Source organism: Enoplosus armatus, chromosome 7, assembly GCF_043641665.1.
Source record: "Enoplosus armatus isolate fEnoArm2 chromosome 7, fEnoArm2.hap1, whole genome shotgun sequence".
Taxonomy (NCBI): Eukaryota; Metazoa; Chordata; class Actinopteri; order Centrarchiformes; family Enoplosidae; genus Enoplosus; species Enoplosus armatus.
The window spans coordinates 21678396-21702340 of NC_092186.1; the positions used below are offsets into that span (position 1 = coordinate 21678396).

At 44.4% G+C, this 23945-nt stretch overlaps 1 protein-coding gene across 1 annotated transcript in view; it reads right to left on the reverse strand.

Annotated features, from left to right (window-relative positions):
• Nucleotides 1-19348, reverse strand: part of cachd1 (cache domain containing 1) — a 76966-nt gene extending 57618 nt beyond the window's left edge. Inside the window, exon 1 of the mRNA XM_070909157.1 lies at nt 19100-19348. Coding sequence (XP_070765258.1) covers nt 19100-19348 — 249 coding nt within the window. The remainder of the gene's footprint in view (nt 1-19099) is intronic.
• Nucleotides 19349-23945: the final 4597 nt, after the last annotated feature.

The following is a 23945-nucleotide window of genomic DNA, read 5'->3' on the forward strand; positions in this document are numbered from 1 at the left end:
GAGACATAATCTAGCAGCTTAGTGAGAGTAAATGAGGCCTCCGCCTTTCTCTCTCTCTCTACTATGAACACACTATGAATGTGTTTGGGCACTCAACATCAGACGGTGCAAATTGAGGGTAGAAAGCAGAGTGAAGGACGGGTGGGCACACAGAGAGACACTGTCTGAAGTCCTGTGACACAAATACAATCTATGTACATGTGCTGTCATAGGCACACACCCGCCACAGAGAGCACGTGGTAACAGGCATGGGCTTCACAGTTTTCCCCACACAAGCCCCTTTGATGTCAAAGCAGTTGAGTCATTAAAACAAAGCTGCAGGCCACAGTAACCATGCACTAATGACTCATTAGAAACACTACAACTTTATGAAAAACTCAGTTCTTAATGGTGGCATTCTTCATTTTTTATTGAAAGTTTACACCATTTTTTTAGCACAATGCAAAAATTCATGATCTGAAAACCCATTATATATATTGGAATATGCCATACAAGGCTCTAATGGAATATCAGACTGACTGTCTTTTTGGATTTTAGCCTGAAAGCAGCAACACACACAGTGTGCAGTGGCAGTAGCGCCAGCCCAGCGGTGCATTATGGGAATAACAACTTGCTGTTAAAGTGGAGCCAATGTGAAAACTTTCCAAAGACAGATCAAAGCTGCATACCTGAGCACCTCCATTAAGCTGATAAAATCTGGGAGTGAAAGAGGACGAAAACAAAACCTCACACGCTGCGGTCAAATAACTTCCACGCAGGAATGCAAGATAATGAGAAAATGCTGTGTTTTTATAGGGGCTTCGAATGTTTCTCCATATCAAAAAAAGGTCCGTAAATTGTGGTGTTTGTGTTCGCGCAACATAAGTGAGCCTGTAAAGCCAAAGGATGATTGTAGTCCATCACGCAGTGTACGGTGGTGCACTTTAAGTCATCGATGTGTAAATCTTGTAAATAACCGGGGACTACGGCAATTAGTTAAGATCCTAATGGAGTACAGTGCTCATTTCATATGACCAACTTCACATGAAGAATGCTAGTAAATGACTGTGGGGATCGGGGTGAGGGAGTTCAACCTAAAAAAAGAACCTCTGCTGCAAATCATGGCTGGCTAATGTGTACTATACATTCCTTTAACTATTACTTGAGGCCTGCGATACTTCATGTTTGCTGCTTCTCACTTAAAGAAAGCAGGGATTTACGCTTTCAAATTCTTAATGACAGAATTGGAAGAGGTAAAAATGTTTGATTTCAGAACATGCTCGGATCGTGTGCGCGTTTTTTTTTTTTTTTTTTTTTTTTTTTACAGCTGGAGTTGATCACGAAATGCAAAACCTCTTTCAGAACCCGCGGCTTAAAGTGCGATGACAAACGACATGAGTGAAGCAAACAGGCGGCACAGCAGTGGAAACTAAGAGTCTCACAAACACTTAACCTCTGGACTGGGCTTCAGCCACCTCAGGGCCCGATGCCAGCCTGCCAGCAGCCTCTGGCACCACAGGTCCCAGTCACACCCTAGTGGTACACCCTGCCAAGGCCAAAACTTCATACTGACCCCGGAGAGACGTCAGAAAGAGTGTGTGAAAGAACGGAGACTGATACTGACTATAAATCAAGGGGCAAAGAGAAGTACAGAGAAACACACAACGCAAAGAGCTGTTCACCCAGCGCCAATAAATTCAAAACTTGATATACGCTTCCTGCCAAAAGAGCCCCGCTCTCAGCCAAGTGAAAGGATGTTCAGATGGGGCGCCTGCACTGTCTGCACAAACTACCCGGGATTATCTTCACATTCCTGTGCTGTGGACTCATCCGTAAGGCTTTTACTCACAGTTTACAAGCATCACTGTGTACACACGAGCCACGCTATAGATAAATCAGCACAAACGCTGTCACCCTAAGAATGAGAAAACAAGACACTGTGTTCTTGAATATGTGACACGTGACTCAAGTTTCATTCACAATCAAGAGGAGCTGTGCTTTTCATACATATACAAATAAATATGACGTTGTGCGTGTGCGTCTCAGGAAGATGAATGTGAAGTGGCAGCAGAAAAAAAAGCAGACAGGCAGAGGAACGGATCGGAGAGATGGGCGAGAGATAAAGGAGAGGAAGGACGAAGGACGGAGGAGGAAAAAAAAAGTTCCCGTGGTGGTCTCCCTCTCAGGTTTCTGAACACCATGTGAGATCATGTCTGGCCACCGTTATAAGGTCTCTCTATAGACAGGGCGCTTTGTTCTACTTCGTGTACTCTTGGGGCAGTTACACGCACTGATTAATAGAGGCATGGGTCGCTCTGCAGAGGGGCTTAAGTTACATACGATACTGGTTTTGCCTTTGCCAAGCCAAACTAGTACGGCCTGGTCCTGCTGACCCTCGTGTTGACACCAATAACCCGGAATTAACCAGTGGCAGAATGCTGAAAGAAGTGGGTCAAATGTGGGTTGACGCACGTTCATCGTCGTGTGTTAAACATGGTTTGTGTGTTTGCCAGTTTATTAGATACAACAAATGGGGTGGACAAATATTAAAAGCAGTTTCCAGCATGACGCGGTAAAAAGTCAACAGCACGATAAATGTAGCTGCCAATATGACCCTGAAACTGAACCAGCACCTCTCTGAACATTATAACCTTCATGACGGTCCGATTTATTACAGGGCTGTTGTGTTAGACAGCATTAGATTTAGCGAGTTGTTTCTAATAAACTGAGTGTAGTTACCATGAAAGGGCTAATGCAGCGGCCTGCCGATAACCACTTTAACCAAATCGGTCTAGGATAAGTACAGAAAGCCTTGTTGAAAAAAATGTCCCTTCCTGTGTTCGTAGTAGTAGTCTCTAGCCATGCGGGTAGTTTTAGGTTTATTTACAAATGTACAAAAGATGTAAGAGACTTCTGCTGCCATAGACTACAAGTGAATTGAATTTATTTGTGGTTGCCAAAGCACAGACAAATTGTTTCTGAAGGTCTCTCTGGAAAACAATGTTCCAGTTAATCGGGATAATCCAGAGACTTCCCCATCAAAAGTTTACACTGGGACGATTTCCTCTATTGAAAATAGTTCAGACTGAAGTCTCCAAAAGACTGAGAGCCAACAGGTGTCTGCCATAACACGTAAATGACAACGTGGCAAAGGGAATTCTCAAAACACGCGGGTGACTATTATGAATTTAAAATGTCATTACTGAGCAGAGGAATGCACGCCGCAGCGTAACACAGCACAGCATTAATCTCCATGACATGAGATGATTAACTGGACGCAGGATTTGTGTTGGCTACTCGGCGTGCCGAGGGAGGCAACCTGGGAGCTGTGGTGAGGAAGGAAAACATCAGCCCATGCTTGGCTAATTTACAGAAATACATATACAAGCACTTTTATGCACATGCTCATCTAGACTCACATAAAACTGAGGCACTTACACAAATGCATCATGCATCTAATGGCAAATAATGGCAAATAATGGCTTATACAACATGAAACACTGAAAAACGTCTATTTTTTTTACACCTGACTGGTCTACTTGGCCAATACTGCAACTGCACGAACACACACACACAAGTGAATTATATGGGAGGACAGTTTATGAGTTGTGACCCTCACTTGCAGCAGGAAACCACGATGCCAAAGTACACACATAAAATACACGCACATACACAACATCTCCTTTTTCTCTGCGCTATCGTGCAGATGCAGTTGAGTAACTCCCAAACACAATTTGTATCAGAAAGCTGTTTCCGAAGTCGGCCGAACCACTTAAGAGACATACATAGAGATGGAGGAGGTGCAAAGGGGGGGGGGGGGGGGGGCACCTGTGGGTTCAGGTCAGCATTCCCACAAACTCACACATAGAGCTTTTGGTAGAAACTAAATCGTCAACAAGAGTATGGATAAAAAGGCGACTACAGTAAATACAGTTCAGTGTCTCAGTTTAGTAGGGGAAGCCATCATTACAGTTATATTACGTTCTTTCTTTCCCTAAGTGCACCTCTTGTGGGCCGCCACAGTGCTTTGCACAAGCCTGCTAGAAGGAGTGTTTTAAATATACAGGCATATAAGCACATTTCAGGTTCTCTTTAGTTTGAAGTTACACTAGAAAGTGACACATGGTAAAATAAATCCTGGCGGGCGGGTGGAGCCATGTGAATGAACACAACTGCCAGCAAGGACTACTACACTCAGGAGGAAAACAGGCGCTCCTCCCCTGCTATCCTGGGAAAAATGACTGCGCCCTGGACCGACTGAGTAAAGACAAAACTGGAACCACTGACAGATTCAGATGTTTCTTGTCACGGACACGGAGTACTAAATTTTCCCACTATACGCCCCGAAAATATGAGTTTCCAAGCATACTGTCTGCATGATAATATAAAGAAGCATGAATTGCAAGGTCAGATTTACAGAAAAAGACGGAACCAGAGGCATCGATCTCAGTTTCTCACTCACTGGAACTACAGGTCTGCAGCGAAGCCCAACAGCAGAGAGGCTGGTTTTGAAGTATCACCCTCCTCCCCTCATTAAAACACCACACCATTGAGTGCAGGGTGTCGCACACAGTAAAGCACAGAGCCATATGAGCAGCCTCAGCGCTGAGTGAAAATCTCTAATAAAAAAAAGAGCCTAAATGTATGATAACTTACAATTAACTGGAAAAGTTTGTAATAGGGCTCAAATCTCAGTTAGCGTTTAAAGGCACATGCACAAAAATACAGCGGGGAAAAAAAAAAGTATTGTTTACATTCATTAACACACACACACACACACATAGGGTCTGTTTCACAAACGTGTCAAGCTGAGCTCTCAGACAGCAGGCAGGCCTATGGAGGGTGGGGGGGGGGGGGGGGGCAACTGAATATGCATCAGGTTTCTTTCCTATGCTGTCTAAACATCGGAAACCTCTCCTATTCAGATTCATGAGTCGATCATCGCTGTGTGCAGAAGCTCAAGTGTGAATGCTTTCGAGAGGGAGAGGGAGAGGAAGGGAGGGAGAGAGAGAGAGAAAGAGAGAGTTCCCCAAGGACATTCACAAGTTTCTGGTATGTAAATGATGAGTGGCTTTGCTGCTGTGAGTATGAGGAGAGGGAGAGGCAGTGTTTCTGCTCTGAAGTATGCAGGAGACATATGACAGCTCCTCTCAAAAGAAGATTCTACCGTTTGGCATTCCTGCTGTAACGCTCAATCACAATGCCTGATCTGGGACCTCATTAAACCCTTAACGATATTCATATATTCACATTCACTGACGGCATGTCATTTTACACATAAATACACATTAATAGCATTATCCTAAAGAGTCCTATTTTCTTTTGGTACTTTGCAAACTATGATGATTTAAGAGAATACATTTCCCATGACATGGCTCGACCAAAACCCTGAAATACTGTGGCGTACATATTTAAAAGGCTGGAAAAGAAGGCAAGATGGAGTGTTTAACTAAAATGTACTCTTGATTTCTCCAGTATTGTACAGTAGATGTCTTTATTGCCTACAACAATTTGATTGTGATAGTTGTTTATGTTGTTTTTCTATTTTTTGATAGTATTATTTGAAACTGTAGAAACAGCACTCTGGTTCAGGCTAATAAAAACAATTACTTTTCTGGCGACTAAACTAGTGAATTAATACCAGATAAATGCAGGCACTTGTTCACACACTGATGCAAAGCTCCTGTAAATAGCAATACTACCATAAAGCGGCCCTGGTCTTTTGATTTGCTACAGTGTCCGCAGTGGGAGGAGTCAACAAGAGAGGGATAGCTCCAGCAAAATCACAGCCAGTTGACGGATTTCGATTGTCTCACGACATCCAGCATGTCGTCATTCCACGTAACCCCTATCACACATGCAGGCAAAGGAATGAAAACCAACTGACTGCTACCTGTGCAAACACACACAGGTTCCCGTTCCCACAGATCTCAGTATCAGTCTAAGAGCCTTTTCACACACAAGCCAAGACGCACTGGCGGATTAACGTTGCAGGAAAAGGTAAGAGATCTGGCTTGTTCACACGATCGTCAACTGCACCTCTCTTGACTGGCAGGTTGAGGCTGCTGCACCCTAACACCAGGTCCGGTGGTGCCTTTATGCTGAACATGTTGTAAAACCTGGATGCTGTTGAGGTCCTGTTTTGCCATTGTTTCAATTTTAGTAGCTGTTCACCAAGTGGTTCACGCTTGGTGTGCGTTTGTGATCATTATTGATTTAATGACTCTTCCACACATGCAGCTTCACCCAGGATTTTCTCCAGTAATCGTGAAAAAAGGAGCCAGAGACTGCAGGAACCTGATCCAGGAATTTCTGCCCTCAAGACCACTATAAATTCACACAAATGTTACTTTGTGACGCGACGGTGAAATAAAAACTGTGTGATTTCCACGGGTGGGACGTGTTTGGTGCTACCGAGTGTGGGAAAGTGTTCAAAACTGCTTGTAAATTGCAAAGATGTTGTTATTGTTATCCGACATAAGAAGTGACATCTTTAGTAATATACCAATTCATTCAAATGCTCATCATAATTTCCCAGAGCCCAAAGTGACGTCTTCAAATTGCTTCTTTTGTCCAACCCACAGTCCAAAACCCAAAGACTCTTCATTTAGTGTCATGTGTGACAAAGAAAAGCAGCAAATCCTCACATTTAAAAAGCTGGAACCTGCAAATGTTTGACATTTTGGCTTGAAAATGACTGAAACGATTCTGAAAATAGTTGGCAAATAATTTTGCAGCTCTAATACCATGCACGAACGAAATGTTTATTAGTAGCTAATAATGTAAATAGGGAAAGCCAGCATCGACACTTAAAACAGAAGATTCTATGTTTGAAAAGGTATATACGCTAATGTGGAACTTCACGTAAAAAAAAATACATAATTTTAATGCACTGCATGGCCAGAACACATTTTCTGGAATTTTCCTCGGCAACATTTATTCACAATAAGCCAGTTCCGTAAAATGTAGAGAAAAGGCTGAATGCGTAGACGGGGTTTGTCTCCTGTGCAGCTGCCAAGAGATGCCAGCAGAAACCCCAGCTGGCTGACGGTGCCAACGCCAGGGCTAGGAAGACTGAGAAAATCTGGCAAGGCAACAGCCGGCCAAACCTGGCAATGAGCAGGCCTTCTGGAAAGAAAGAAAGAAAGAAAGAAAGAAAAAAAAAAAGTCTGGGAGATAGAAGTTTGGAAGGATACGAGAGGACTGGATAAGACTGGACGGAGTGAGAATTTAGGTTTCTTGCAGAAAGAGTTAACTGGGCTTCTGCTCGAGAAAAACACAAATGAATGCTCAAGAAGTGAGACCAGCTTGCTATTGGCTGAACATTAGACCTCTCAGCGAGACGACCAGAACTGGTTTCAGACTGGACGAGCGCGCGCACACACACACACACACACACACACACACACACACACACACACACACACACACACACACACACACACACACACACACACACACACACACACACTGACAATGGGGTTTCTCTTGGACAGGACACAGGAGGGTGAAATTGATGCTGCTGCCAGAAACATAAAAAACACAAAATTTCCTTGGTGCTCGAGATTTTTCCCTGAAAATCTGATATGAAATGTAGGCAGCAACGATAATTGTTAAGAACACCTGGTTTAAGAGAGAGAAATAAAGGATTGATTGCTGCTCTACATAGGGAGCCCAGGGTGAAACAATGAGGTAAGAAACACAGAGGCCAGACGATCCTATCTGCCTTTTTAACCAAACAACCAACTGTTTTTTTGTAACTTAGCAGTGAAATCAAACCAGGGGCACCACAAGGAGAACCTGCACCCACGGACTGAGACCCTGAGAGAGAAGAATGATGGGAAAACTGGCCAGTTTCTTAAACAATGTGCTGCAACGTGATTTCAAGATGGTCCCCACGCAACAAGGGCAATATGTTTTTATGAGTCTGGAACGCAGCGTGGGACATTACGGTTATCATTTTGGGCACTGAGCTGAATACGTTTAAAACCGAAGCACTCAGTTATCATGTGTTACCTAAATGAGCTGTCTTCTCTGCTGGCCTGACGTCCCAAAGGGCAGGAAATGTCCACTGCGAAGCGGCGTTGCTTCAGCCCTGAGTGAAAAGCCACCACGCTCACGCGCTTTAAAAAGGTGGAGGTAGTGCAAGAGTGTTCCTCTGCATTGAAATAATAACGTCAAAATTATATTGGATCCGAATAAACTAAGATTGCAAGCAGGACACTTTTTTTTCTCCATTACAGCCAGAAAATTATGAGCTGTATTCTTTTGTGATCTGGAGTCGTGTTGGCATGCCAGCAGGAGAAAATGTTCGTCTTCCGTTACTTGTGAGTCAGTCCAGATCAAATAAGCCACTCGTTTGGCAAACACATAACTGAGCTCAGAGACACCGATAGCTAAACACAGCTGCAGCCGCTGCGTCCATGTAGCTTTAAATGAGTCTGTGTTTATGCGAGGTATGTGTGTGCATACATAGAGATAGTGTAAGAGTGTGACTTCGGGTGTTAACATGTGTTTGGAGCACTGCAAGTGTCTGAAGCAGTCTTCCCATTTTTTTCATCTCACACTCAAAAGCCCTGACACTCCTCCCTGCCTCATAATTAGCAAGCTGTATCACCCGCACCCCGTGCCATTTTCTCTCCGAGAATAAAAACACTGAATCTCTTTTCATCTTCCGACCAGCCTCGTCTTACAGAGACAGGGAGCAGAAAGTCCAAAGTTCAACTCATTAGCCCAGGTCACTTCCTGACTTTTCTTCAAAAGGCGGCGCACTGGCAGAAGACAAAAGGCACAGGACAGCTTCACATACCACCACCCACGGACACAATTACACAGAGAGATGGGAATAGGGAGCAGAGAAGATGAGAAGATGAAGATGAAGATGGCGGGGAGGATAGACAGAGGAGAAACTACAAACTGTAGCGCAGACAGCGTCGTGTCACGGCTGCTCAGAAGACCTCAAGGCACAAAGGTTCATTCATCTACCTTCTTTTAATATCACATCATACGATTACTTCCTTATCAAATGGTATGAATTACAGAGCTTGGGAAGATAGGCTAGCTGTTTCCCTCTGCTTCCAGCCTCTATGCTAAGCTAAGCTAAGTGGTATCAATCGCATCTAACTAGGAAAGCGAATAAGCGCATTTCCCAAAATGTCAAACCACTCCTTTCAACTCTTCAACCATCATTATTTCAAACTTCCTTTAAGAGTTGGAGGCAGCCCATTGAAGTCACAGTGAGTAACGTACCCACTAGTACAGCGTTAGGTGTTTTAACCAAGAGTTCTTCAAAAAAATGGTTGGAGGCAGACATCTGCAAACCTACACTGTCTAGCTCATATGACTAATGTGAGCTACATCACAGGCTGCTCATCTGTCTATCAAATACACCAACTCTACATCCGTATTCAAGCCTCCAGAGTTCAAAGCTCCCTCTGCCAGCGTCAGCCCCAGAAAGTGCTCGGAGAGTAACAAGCGCCACAGAGCGTCAGGGGGCGTTTCCCGGCAAATGAACCTTACGTTAAAACGTCATTGTGTGTGTGTGTGTGTGTGTGTGTGCACGAGACCCAACAATATGAGAGAGTGGCCATTTCTTGGCTGCCATCGCTGCACAGTCTCTCCCAGTCTCTGCACCTATTTTAGCATGTTCCCTTGCACTCTTAACAGCCCTCTGCCTCGAGGATATACTACATATTCAGTCAGATCTATGCCCCCTCCCCCCCCCCCCAAAAAAAATGCACCTATCCAAAATACAAAAATACTGCAAACAGGCATAAAAGCATGGATGGAAATTGGAGACAACTTCAGAAACGGCACTTCTTAACAACTGTGAAGTTTGGGTTTACGGCGAGTTTCTGTATGCAACCCAGAGCCCTGAGAGAGAGAGAGAGAGAGAGAGAGAGAGAGAGAGAGAGAGAGAGAGAAAGAGGCATGACAAACAGTCTGATCTGCTTCTCCACAGCAGGAGCTCCAACTCTCTCCTCATCGAGAATGCAAAGCCTCTTCTGCAGGAGTGTGTGTGTGTGTGTGTGTGTGTGTGTGTGTGTGCATTGTGAGGGGGATGGGGGCCTTACAAATGCAATGTGTCTGGGGGAGGGAGCTGGTCCCACTACTCTCCTTGCCCTCCCAATTGGGTATTTTGCTCGCTGCCCCCTTGCCTTCACCACAAGCCCCCGCCCCCTTCCCTTTCCCTCTCTCTCTCTTTCAGGGGAGAGTTCATTTTGAGTCTTGCCCATTGTGGCGAGTGAAGGGACCAACTTGCTAAGGGGTGGCCTGGGGTCCCTTGGCTCACACTGCCAGGTCAGCCCTGTTGGAGCTAACTAAGTAACACTGGCAGGAATCTGGAGGGGGGAAAAAAAACACAAAGCCTGGATCACCAATAAAGATCCTTTTCTCTCTCTCATTGAGTGCATTTGTTATCGCTTTGTGTGTGTGGAGTGTGTGTGTGTGTGTGTGTGAGAGAGAGAGAGAGTGAGTGTGTGAGGCGGTGTAAAGAAAGACCAGGCAGAGGGGGGTGATAGTAAATGGGAGATAGAGAGAGAGAGGTAACAGAGAGGGGGAGAATCATTAAAATAAAGTGAGAATGAGCTGATTAAACACAGCCAGTTAATTAGTTCTCCTGTTTAATAAGCAGAGAAGAGAGTTAGCTACTTTCACTGAAAACCTGGAGTCTTGGCTGTACGCTGATGCACAGAGCTCAGTTCAATACACAGAAAATGAGTGCGGAGAGGATTAGTTGATTAATCAACAGGCAGAAAATGAATCGATTAATCACAGAAGCCATTATATATTCGCAGTGAGGATTCGTTACTTTTCTCCCTTTTCATGTCATCTTAAAGTGAATATCTTTGTGTTTTATGGGAATGTATGACGCCATGTTTGACTATTATTTGACATCTAAAAGACTCAACGGATAATTGTAACCTGTGATTAATCGATAGTGATAATAATCATTAGTTGCATGTCTACAGAAAAAAACATTGAGCGGGCGCAAGCAGACAAGAATTGTATCATAAAGAAATCGTGCCTTTTCTTAACGGAGCGTGAATTAGTCAATCGATTAATCGTTCAATCTATGAAAGGTCCAAAAAATAGAGAAAAAAATGCCCATCGCAATTCCCCAGAGCCCAAAGTGACGTCTTCAAATGTCAAATTATTCTCCGACCAGCTGTCCAAAACTCACAGATATTCAGTTTACAATGATATGAAACAAGACGAAGCAGCAAATCCTCACATTTGAGAAGCTGGAACCAGGGGATGATTGGTGACCAATTGAGTTTCTGTTGATCAACTATTCGATTAATGGACTCATCGTTTCAGCTGTAAAACCATTTATCTTCATGTGAGGCACGTCATCTCCTTTTTTGTCTCACCAACTTTCCAAAACCCAAAGACATTCAGTTCACAATTATTTAAAATCAGATAAAGGAAGCAAATCCTCACATTTGAGAAACTGGAACTGGGGAGTATTTGGCATTTTTTGCCTGATAAATGAGTAGATCGTTTCCAATTAATTCAGCTAATTAACTCATCGTTTCAGCTCTGTACATCATTATGATACACAGACAAATGCATGCGTGCACAGCTGCAAGTAGCATTCTGATGTTTATCTCAGGTAAAACTGATGTTTGCAACTGGAGAACATGTTATTTTCCCTGATCTGACCATGTTTAACTCCAGTATTTTGCAGTTAGATAGCAGCCACAGAAACGTTCCGTCTAGATTCTTAACAGGAGCTTAGCATTGCCGGGCAGGTCAACGCGAGATACAAGCGGAGAGAGACTCGGAGCAAACAAAAGCAGGCACAAAAAGGCGGAGGCTGCAAATCACTGCAAAACCCATTTCAGTCAAGGCCAAACAGAAAGAGGCCTTCTTCAACTGGGAGATGTTGGAAACAGATCAGAAAGCGGTCAGATAAATGATCTGGCCACGACAGTACAGACAGATTTAAACCACAACAGCTGGTGGAGAAGGGGAAGAACATCAGTTTTATGCTCCGTCCTGACCGCAGTCCAGCAGGAGCCAAGAGACAGTGCACAAGGCTGTACTTACACAAGCAAAAAAAATTAAAGGGATTTGATTGAAATGAACGCCAGTCATGCTGTCCAAAAAGCTGTGGAGAAAGAAAGAAAAAAAATCCACACATCCCTGAAAATGTTTCTCTCCCCATGCGTTTCTTCCGACAGGCATCTAGCACAAGGTTAAAACATGGAAGTGGGCGGCAGGTAGATTCAAATAAAGACGAAGACATGATGCGTGTTCAGGTCTCTGTGGGGGTAATTTGGCACCTGACAAAAATGGACATGTCAGGTCAAAAGAAATTTCACGGGTGAATAGGAAATTTCACAAAATGAACTGTGACTTGTGCTCAGAACACGAGACATTTGCCAATGGAAAGAGCACGTTTCTCACTATTGTTGACGAAACAAAGTTTGCATGCCCTAAAGCTAACTTTTGTTGTTGTCACCTGGGATTAAATCTTTAAAAATAAGACTAGTAGGGGTGGGCAATGTGACCAAAGACTAAACATATTAAACCAACTAATGACCACTGCACTGTCATGAAGTCTTTTCACCATGAAGCAGCAATGTTTCCATCTGACGGCAGCCCTTGAATCCCAGTTTGGTCCAACAGGTCTGGGGACTTCTCCGTGCCTGCTGTGTGTTCAGTGTGGAGGTTAGAGACGCCGCAGTGCAGAGCAGTTTGATGCGAGGGGCGCCTGAGCCTCTCAGTGTCTGGATTCTGGCCAACACATACAAGCAGCTCCACATTTAATGAAAACGTGGCCCTTTGCTCTGCTCTCTCCTGCATTGTAGTGGGATGATAAAGGTAATAGTCGACAGGACTGGGCTGTTTCACCGGGTTTTGAACAGGCCAAGAATTTTGAAGACCGATATAGAAGCCATTCCAAGTTTTAAAAACATTGCAGATGTCGCTGCGGGACTTTGCAGCTGTTGGCAGAAAGCCCTGATTTCCCATGAATAATGGACTCAAGAAATACAATTCTTAATTTCAATTAAGAAATACGGTCATGTATACCCAGCTTATACAACAGCTTATCACATGAGTTCCCCATGTTCTTCTTCAATTCAGCTGGGATAAAAATGAAACATTAGAAGGACATAACACTAAACAAGCGCACACGCTAACAGAAAAGTATAACCTGGAGTTGTAAAGTATTCATGCATCAGCAGCAACTTGGGACCAAGAATCCAATAACTGTGTGAAAGCAAGGAAGTGTTAAAAAAAACACTCCCTGCAATAACAGTTTGGGGGGGGGGGGGGCAACAGTTAAAATGGAAAAAGAACAGAGGTGCAGATAGTTCAGCACAGCCTCCAATGGCTCATAAACCGCAGAGGCACATCGCGATTTATGGTCGGACTAAAAACCAGGAGTTGTGCCATCGCAGTGCAATGCAAGGCTGACTAATGCAAAGCACCTGCTGCTCAGACAAGCTGAACATACCCGCACGAGAGGGGACAGAGACACAGACGAAGACAGAAATCCCCACGACTTTCATACAACAACATGAGGGGTGGAGGTGGAGGTGGAGTGGGTTAAAGCAAATGCCAAACCACCAGTCTGACCATGCTCATCCTTGGTATGAAAATGTGGGTTACACATGTTAGTAGATCTATAGAAACTCTACAGTATATGCTCTCTGCTCTCTTCAAGGGCTCCAAAAACCCACTGTACACTGCTACAACTAGCTGGTGAGCATAGCGGAGCATAAGGTGATATTATGTTGATTTTTGTATTTACAACTTGTTGCGCTGGCTCAAAAGTATTGACCAGGAACCGAGAGTTTAGTTCGGTATCCTACAGTTTGAGCTTGAAAATGGCTGTTGCACTCATGACAAAAAGGGAGGGATGAAAGAAGGTATCCATCCACTGTGATTGGCAGCATTGGACTAACTGACTAGCATGTAACCTCTGTGCCCTGACGGGTGGACAACAAAAAAAAGAGCACATGTGACACCTAAGTGTTCATTTGGCCTTTGGATGAGTGTTATTGTGAAGAAAATTATTATACATGCACTCTTCTTTCACAGAACCGGGGTTATATATACACACTATAACCTCCTATGCAAATGAACGCGTAGTCAAGCCCTGCATGGAGTGCTGCAGCATGTCAGACTGGATGTACGCTGGTTCATACATACACTTAGCTTCATGTTATTCACTGAAAGGAAGTTATGCTTGGATATGCACAATGTTGGACAGCAAAACAGAGGAAGTCAAAAGAGAGAATGAGCGAGAGAGTAGTAGTCCCGCGTGTAGCAGAGGGCCTGAGAGGCTCTTAGAAACCTTGACTGTTTGAGCACACAGCCACGCAGGCAATGCAGTAAGAGGCAAGACGGCTTTGAAGCTGTACTGCAGAGAACCTAGCAGGAATTCTGATGTCCTGCTGCATATCCTCTAACCCCCCCCCCCCCTCCTCATCCTCATCCTCTCTGCTTTTCTCTGCAACCGATTCAACATAAAGTGTGGAAAAGAGAAGAAACACAGCATGAGCAGCCAAGAGACAGACAAAAGAGAAATAAAGTAAAGGCAGGCGGAAACAAAGAGAGACCGAAGAGAGAAAATATTTATATATGTTAAAAACGGGCCAAATCAAAATGTCTAGTCCAAGTGAAAAACCAACAAAGCAGGAACTGGGGCTCTGATAGCCCCTCAAACTGGTGTTGCCCTTGGACCAAACCCAACCCAGAAAATCGCAGCCTAATGACAGTGCCAGAGCTACCCCAATTTTCTCTTTTCCTGCACAAACCTCCCTCAAATTACTATCAGTATTCAATTAGGGGGCCGGGGACACTGGACGAGCCGGCCTCAACAACAAACCACGCTTCTCTGTGGATTAAGGCCCTTAAAACTAACACAGAGAAACGTCCTTTGTAAATAATCAGCCAACAGGATGTAAATACCCTCTCGGCAAAGGCAAGTGAACCGGACTCTTCACACTGCGACGAGTGATTGGCTTACCATTAGTGACAATCTATGCGTGCCGGTTCATTACACCTTTACGTTTCTCCTCGTTCCCAACAGCAACAACATCAAGCATGTGTTGTTGTAACTGCGGCTGGAAACATGTACCGTGGTCCTGGCTCCAGCGGGCGCCCGCGTGACAAGAGTAGCACCCGGCCCGTGTTTTAATAAAGGGAAAGGAGATTAAATGTCATATTTACATCCAAGGCGAAGTCCAGTTTGCCGTGTCAAAAACCTCCTGCTTTAAGCCGCACAAGATCTGACATGAAATGCTCTTTATTACGTCAGAACAGACTGTCTCCTCTCAGAAAAACCCACTGAGAAATCAGCTTCATAAATCATTCAGAAAGACGTGAAATAATTTCTGGGACTATTCTTAACTTCCTGATTTACACACTGAAAACCTGCAAGGTCTGAGAGACAAAGCCGGGCTGCAGCGAATCAGAGATGCAACAAATAGCACGCATTAGCAGCAACTCAGCAAGAGCCACAGTAGGGCTGTTTCACATAAATAACACATTAAGTATGTGTAAATGATGGAAATTGAATGCAAAACACTTCTGTGCTGACAAACAGTTGGGTGAATTGTACTAGAGACACACACACAATGTAGGGAAAAACTGAAATACGTCTCCAATACTGAAACTGCGCAGAAAAGCTGATAATTATAGTCGCACTGTTATGAAACCATCAGTAAAGAAGAGCTGAAAACATCAGTCGATCAGTCGACAAGTCAACTGAGAGAAGATTTATTTATTTGATTTATTGTTTCAGTCTTTTGTCAAACATTCACTGCTTCTGGCTTCTCAAATCGGATGCTTTTCCTCGTCATATATGACAGTTAAACACATTTCTTTGGGTTTTAGACGACTGATCGGACCGAATAAAGATGTCATCTTTGGCTCTGCGAAAGTTTTGATAAGCATGATTGACATTTCTTGGACTAATCCAATAATCAAATAATCGAATAATCGAGGAAATGATAGATTAATTAATAAGGGGAATAACATGCAGGCCCGCAGCAATATTTACAGTTTGCAGTTACAATACTCGGACTGAAATCAGCTGATTTCACAAAAATAAACTTCCTAAACTAAACTATCAACTTCAACAAAGTGTCAACTGTACACCCCCATGTCCCCTGATAATGGAGTAACTCAATGACAGATTCCACCCAGTGACTCAAAGGCACTGACAAGGTAAGCCTCAAATTACGCTGCCGGAGAATGAGGGGTGGAGCAGACGGGGGTAGAGTTACGTTTTAAATGGGGACGGCGGGGTGCTAGCTTGATAACAAAACCTTCAGATCTCGTCCGAAATGGTACAGCGCGAACTTCAAATGTTGACGTCTCTGTGCCAGAAAAAGAAAACACACACACACACACAGAAATGCAAAAAAGAGATGACGAATGTCAGCTGCAACTCCAGAAATCAGAACTCGCACCAAAGCCAATGGTGCTGTTTGGGGGGGACCACTGCCTCCCCTCACTGCACAGGGGAAAAGGTAAAAATGCCAAGGAGTCAGAAGGATGAAGTGAAATCCAGCTCGACTGACACACCTGCAGACTGCCAGTCAGGCCACATCTGAGCATCAGAGCAGGTGTCCACACAGACAGACAGCACGCAGACAAACTGCAACTGCAGTTGTTTTCATGGGCAGATGCAGACTGTTTTTACTGGACGCACATCTCTTACACTCATGGAAAACCGCTCTGACAAATCCATGAAACATACCACTTCAGTCTAACTCACATTAGCTTCGTGCCAAGTCCGATTTTCACAGCTTGTACAACAACATGATAGCCTCAAAACCAGTGAAGGACGCTGGATGCATATTTTCATGAATAATCTGAAAGGGTTATATGAAATCTGAATGGAGTCATGGAAGAGTGAGAGTGACAAAAAGCATTAATTACATCTCAGCAGCCGACAGAACCATTTCACTGTGATATGAGAGAAGACCAGAAACAAAGACTGAACTAAAGAATAAACTAGAAAAAGTAAACGAGGGGTGATTCATTAATGCCGCATGCACCAACAAGAGCAGAAAACAAGAATTTATTTAAAAAAAACAGCACCAACAGCAGAGAAAAGGGTGGAAAGGACAGGAAGGAGACAGAAACCGAGCACAAACTGGAGCTGAGGGAGGGATGAGCGGTGACAGAGGCGGATCCAGGGGGATCAGAGGGAGCCCTCAAAGCCGACTCCCAGAGCCGGGATGAAGGCGGCTCAGTGTGGAAGCAGAGAAGATGAAACACCATTTGGGGGCAGCAGCCCCCCGCCCCCCCCCGCGTCGCCTCGCCGCTGTGTTCAGGGCCTGAGAGCGCCTCTGCCTCTGAAGTGCAAAACACCCCCCCTCCACACACACACACTCACACACACACACACACACTCACACACACTCACTCACACACACACACACACTCACTCACACCCTGCAGCACCCAGCACTGCACCTCCTGCCATTTGGTGACTCAACGTAGCTCTGAGCGGACAGACACGGCAGCGTTTGTGTTCACATAGTGTGTTTAAAATCAATTAGCTGCAACCGATTATTTTCATTTACTACTAAATCGATTTGTTGTTTGGTCCATATAACAGACAATAGGGCGCAAAGCCTGCCCCAGTTTCCTAAAACAGTCTAAAAGGTGTTTCGTTTATTATCACGTTGGACAAACACAAACAGCAAATCCTCAGAATGAAGACGGTAGAATATTTGGGACTTTTTTCATTGAAAAATGACCCTCATTTCCAACATGTGTGTCAATTTTCTGTCCACCAACTAATCCATTCATCGTTTCAGCTCCAACTCAAATTGCTTGCTTTCTGACCAAAAGTCCAACACCGAATGATTTTGAGGCGGTTATCACAAAATACTTCGAATAAACCGGCCAAGATTCACATTTACAGGCTAGAACCAGGCACTTTGGCATATTTGCTGATCAGGGGCATCAAATGATCATTTTATCAATCATCAGATCGTGTCACGGTTCGTGTCAAGGTTCATATCATTTAAATATGGAAATACATGTGTGTTGCATGAACCATCTCGCCTCTAAGAAAAACAAAAACAAGTCAGCTGCAGTCAGAGCTGCAGCCATGAACTAGTCGATGACAGAAAATTCACTCACAGCTACTTTGACAACAGAGATCATTTGAGCCATTTATCAAGCAAAAATGCAGCTATACAGCTTCTGGAATTTGCTTTTCTCCTGTTTGTCATTGTGAGCTGAACATCTTTTTGGGGGGGGGGGGGGGGGGGGACATCATCCACAATCATCACCATGAGCTCTGGGAACTTGTGATGGCACCCTTTTCACTGTTCTCTGACGTTTCACCAACCACGCTCGATGGATCGATCACTCAAACCAATCAGCAATAGATGAACTGAATATAATAAGTTACAGGTCCACGTGATGTGCCAACGGCGTCTGATCTGATTCGCTGTTCGTATCTGATCGATCTCCTCGTGCCCAAAAGGCCGCTTCTCTCTGATCAACTTGAATGAAAACGGATTTCTTCCTGTTATTTCCTGTCGGGGGGGGGGGGGCGGCTGAACTACAACAATGGCACTTGTCCATCTTCATAACCAGCACTACACGACCACAGCACACAGTTCACTGCGTCAAGCCGTCGTTGTTGTTGTTTGAGGACACACGAGGGCCGGTTTCATTTGAAAAGAAGAATACAACGAAACGTTGCTTCACTGCAGGTGACAGTTTCTGCGCCCCTCCCGGCAGACAGCGCGCTGAAACAAGTCATCTGCAGCAAAAAGGCGTCTATTTAAAAACAGATGACGGGATGACGATGATGATGGCGGAGCAGCAGGCAGCTCAGGACCCCCAAACCTGCAGCGTGTTGATGCCCCACATGAATGCGTCCCAACTTCAAAGCGCCTGTTGTTGCGCTGCTCCACTGAGCGGCCCGACGCCGGCGACCGGAGAGCTCATTGTTTCATAACATTTTAACATTTCTGTTGACAAAAGTTTCCCCCCGTGGTCATTGCATTCATTTGGCCTATTTTGACAAGCCTCTCTGTGCCACTTTAAATCGGCTCTAACTCCCAAGTGGCACATGAATAAATACCTCTCAGCACAACAATGTTAGAAAACATGCCTCCTCCTCGTTGTTTACCTGCATAGTGAACACCCCCAGCTCCTGGGAGGACAGCTTCTTCATCTGCTCGGACAAAACTTGCGCCTCTTCCAGGATGGAAAACTCCGCCTCGGCTCCGCAATATCCACAAGAAAGAGCCGAGCAGATCAAGACGAGGCTCCACGGGAAAGCCAACGAGCCCCCGTGCAGCCGGAGGTGTTTATCCCGGAACGCAGCGCGCGTATTCGGCGTCAAAACCAGAGGCTTCTCCCCCGTCCGCCTCGCCATGATGGCCGTGGGTCTGCAAGCTGGAGAAACACCCGAGTCTGAACTGGTGGCGGATCGAGAAAAAACTTCAAGGGAAACTACTTTTACAACTTTGCAGCGTAGAGTGCGTGAGCCCTTTCTCTCCGGTACAAGTCTCCACAGTTCCCAGCAGCGCAAACCATCGCAACTCCCTGAAATCCCTCAAGAGAAGAAAGTAGATCCATGCGTGAAAGCGGATATGGCTCTTCTTTTAAAAAAAAAAAAAAAAAAAACCTTGTCGGTGTTCCGTCTTCGGTCGGTCGCTCCAACTCCTGGAAGTCTGGCAAAGTGTGTGTGAGCCGAAGATTCACCACAATGGGGGTGAAAGTGGGAGGCGTGGAAACACAGGAGTCGCTACCCGGCGCCTGGATCTGCGGATCAATGGATCAGGGTTTCGTGACGCCTTCAAATGCTGCTGGGACGAAGGCGCCCCGGGTAAAACGGCCGGCGTGGAAAGACCCTCCAAACAGGCAAATACGACGAGGAATGTTTTTATTCTTCACCCAGCACGTGTGTGCATGAAGCAGGCAGCAGGACTCAGCAAGGAGTTTAGAAATACAGAGAAGTCCAGGTCCCCTGAATGCACCCACCCACTATCGCCACCCCTCCAAAAATGTGTGACACCAAAAGGAAAGTCTCTGAAATGTTTGCAAACATTCTTGATTATTGTTGTATTAATTACATTAGCTGTAAATACACCTTCAAAGCCTTTACACTGCCAGGAAAAAAATGCTGGCGTGGAAATACTGAATTATTGATTCATGTTTAATTGTTGGCTTAAAAGTCAAGCCAGTTTTAATTATATGGCCAAAAATCCCACACTGGCTTCCAAGCATTCAACCCCCCTCTAATAAGGACAATCTCCTTTAATGGGGGGGGGGCAAACCTCATCAGAGGAGGGATCCCTCTTCCAGGAAGGCCTGATAAGCAATCCACATTCAATATATTGAATCTAAAAATTCTGGAATCAGCCAATAAAATGGCCACCATATGGGGAAAAAAACCCTAAATTCTCACAAATAAATACAGAGGACATGACCTCTGTGTGTCATATCAGTGACTGACCATCTTGTTCTTCTAAATGGTGACTTTTAATTCTCATACATGCACATAACTACAGGCGATTTTGGAACAAAGGCATCTTGAATGTAATTAGTGAAGCAGTTTAGAAAGATCGATTTGGCAGCCAAAGTGCCCTCAAAATCTTCTATTACCTTTTATATTGAAGCTGAGTTTCTATAGACACAACCTTTAGTTTTACAGCCGCTGGTGCAGTTCACACAGTCCACACAGGCGCACAGAGGGATCCTCTGCTTTTAGGGATTAAAGTAATAAACTGGTGATGTATGTGGGATCATTGATTTCGCCTGCAGGTACAACTGTGGGAAAAATAATGAACATGGATGAATGCAGCACCCAATGTGGCAACCCGGCAGAGACTCCACTCCTGCGAGAGTCCAGCTCTTGTTTTGGTTGCAGCTGCGATTGCACTTTGGCTGAGCTGCTTTGAGGAAGATCAGAGGTTTGTGTATTTGGGCAATTCACATGATGATTGCTGACTGCAAAATGAAAAAAAGAGAGAAGAAGAAACTATGGCAGATAGCTCATTTGTTAAAGAATCTTGGCGTCACGGCCAATGATGAGAGGCTTCGAATTGTACCAGCACTCCAACCCATCCAACAGCTGACCTCTAATCAGTGCTCTCTCTCGCTCTCTCTACTTCATTGGACTGCAGAGTGTACTTGGTTTGCAGCTGCACAACTGGCTTCTTCCCAGCCATCTTAAGGCTTCTTGATTTTCTGGTTAACCAATGTTGCATTCAGGCACAAAATATCTGTTTCATGGCTGTTTGATCAGGAAAAATTCAGCCCCCCCCCCCCCCTGTTTTACAAACAGAAAAAAAATCACATTACAAGCTGTCAAAGAGAGAAATGCACTGGTGCGTTTACTTCACACACACAAACAAGCACACACTCTACAAAATGAATGAATGTGGGCCTGCTGTAGCCACATCATATTAATTCTGGTTGTTTGCTGTGTGACTGTCAGAAAATATGAGCTAGATAGAAACTGTAGGTTTCAGCGAAGACAGAGTAAAATGGTGAGGACAAATTATTTACATACATTGCTGGGGGGTGACATGTCTCCGTGTCTGTAAAATTAAACAGTTAACAGTTAGTTAGATGCCACAGTTAAGCTCGGTACACATTTTAGATGTCCACCAAAGAAAATGTTATTAATTCTTTACCCAATCTAACCATAACTTTTAGAGACAGCCTGTGGAGATGGACGGATGGAATCGGATGAAAACAAACCTTCCGTCCAGCTCTGCCGGTCGTGTAATGAGGGCCCAGGTGGCGTTGTATTGCTTGCTTCATTCATTTGCACGTAGAATAGCCCACTTCAACTCAGTGACACAAAGGTTTGCAAAGTAGATGTCTTTAAGCGTCTGTGGAAGCTGTTTCTGGCATGTTAGGTTTGGTTTAAGATCCTGATGAGTAATTCAATTAAACTCAATTTTATACAGTGCCAAATCATTACAGAAGTGATCTCAGAGCAGTTTTCATATAGACAAGGTCAAGATGGCACTCTTTATAATATCATTTACAGAGACCCAACAGAGTCGCCGTAACAGCAGTCAGCTGTAAGTCCTTTTAACATCAACTGTGACTATTTCTTATTTTCGTTTCTTCATTGTGCATCACTTGCTGGAGAGTCAACATATTATAAATATATAGTTTTTGTGTTTTAGTCAGTCAGTCAACTGTGTTTAGTTATGGTCTTGATCATGGTGAGGATAGAGCAGCCTGCCTGCCACGATCGTCTCACACTGGAGCCAAAATAATTTCTATGCCTTTTAACTGAAGTATTTGTGGGGTGTGGTATTTGGAGAGGTAAAAGTCAAGGCTAACAACATCACATTGTTACATGGATTGCAATGAAGCTCAATGTTGCTGTGGAACAAGTCATTTTACTGAATATTCTACCATAAACAGAAGATGATTAGGACAAATGTTGATATTATGGCTACCAATGGAGCTTTTTCAGGATGCACCACTTCTTTCTTTTACCAAGAATGACATTTGTTTCTAATTGTCCTCTCAAGATTTAATTCGAATGGAAGGCTCTGCTTGTGAAATACAAGTGTGATTGATGCAGTGGGCCAACTCTTTGCAAACCAGGGATTTGCAGCACGAAAAGTGCTCCTGACTCCAGACTTTGCCTCGCTCCTGAATGGGTCGTCTGTCTGTGTCTTTGGCAGCAGACGCCATCAGATGTTTGCATGGCCGTCAGATTCTTTTAGACACTTACAAACACAAGGGTGTTTGTTGAGTGGTTAGATGAAGTGTGTGCACCACATACATGATCAGCTCCCCAGAAAACCCCTGTTTTCTTGTGTTGTTTCCCCTTCAACTCTCAGGCATTCTTTGACATGGCACAAATGGGAACTGTTTTTGGAGGGAGGTTCATTTCCTGTATTGGTTGCAATATTTGCACAGGAGAAAATATATAAAGATCCGTGTGCAAACATTAGACAGAATGTATAAATTAACATCATTCAAAGCAGACTAAAATAACTCAAAGTAAAGTTTAAATACCACAACCTTTTAAAACGATATGGTCAATTCCCGCTCTTCACCTCTCAGCCACAGAGCTGAGCTGAGCTCATCACAGCTCCGGTGTCGGTGAGAGAAGTGTTCGCTCCACACCTGTTATCTGTGTGTGCATGTGCATTGCTACCACAGGTGTACTCTGTTCTGAGCACTGATGCAGAGATGTTCAGAGAAAGGAGTCAGAAAACAGAGGTGTAAATGTGGCGCAAAATGATTCACACTCTGTCCCTCTGTCACCTGTTCCTTGCACCCAGAGCAACCAGCACGATCCCTCACCGGCTTCCCACCAGCAAACAGGTTGTGGTCCTTCAGAAGCACGACAAAGCCGGGGGGGGTACCGCTGCCAGGAGTCGTGGGCAAGTGAGTTGTCCCTGCACCACCCATGTGCCATGTTTAAAATGGTGTTTGATTTCTTAACCACAATAATGAGCTTTTCCAGTAAACACACGGTAAAGTCACGTTTCATTTCATTTGCGTCATTCACCAAGGTCACTAAAGAGCTCATGTTTGACTTCTGAAAAGGCAACAGCAGGCATGATTAACACAACATCTCCAAATCAATCCTTCACTACAGAGATCGTTGTCTCGTAAAGCAGTAAAATGTGACATTATTTATGAGCGAACACAGCTGTGGGTTCATGCCATGAAAAGCAACTGCAACACCAGTTTGACTTGCACTCATTGTTTCTTCACTTTATCTTTTGGATCGCTTTCAGGCTACAGCTCAGCCAAAGGAACGCGTCTGTCTGTAAAATCACTAATCCTGACTGGCTGTCAGACGGGCATATCTCTGTGGAGCGAGCGCTGCCGGTTCATTCAGAGCAAAATATTTCATTACACAAGAAAGCAGGCAAGGGTCTTCATTAACAGAGACAGAAGGATTTTGTTTTACAGGATTACCCCATTTGCATTATTTTAATTACTGCACAGACCCACAAAGCCACCTGGTTTGGGAAGATAAAGGG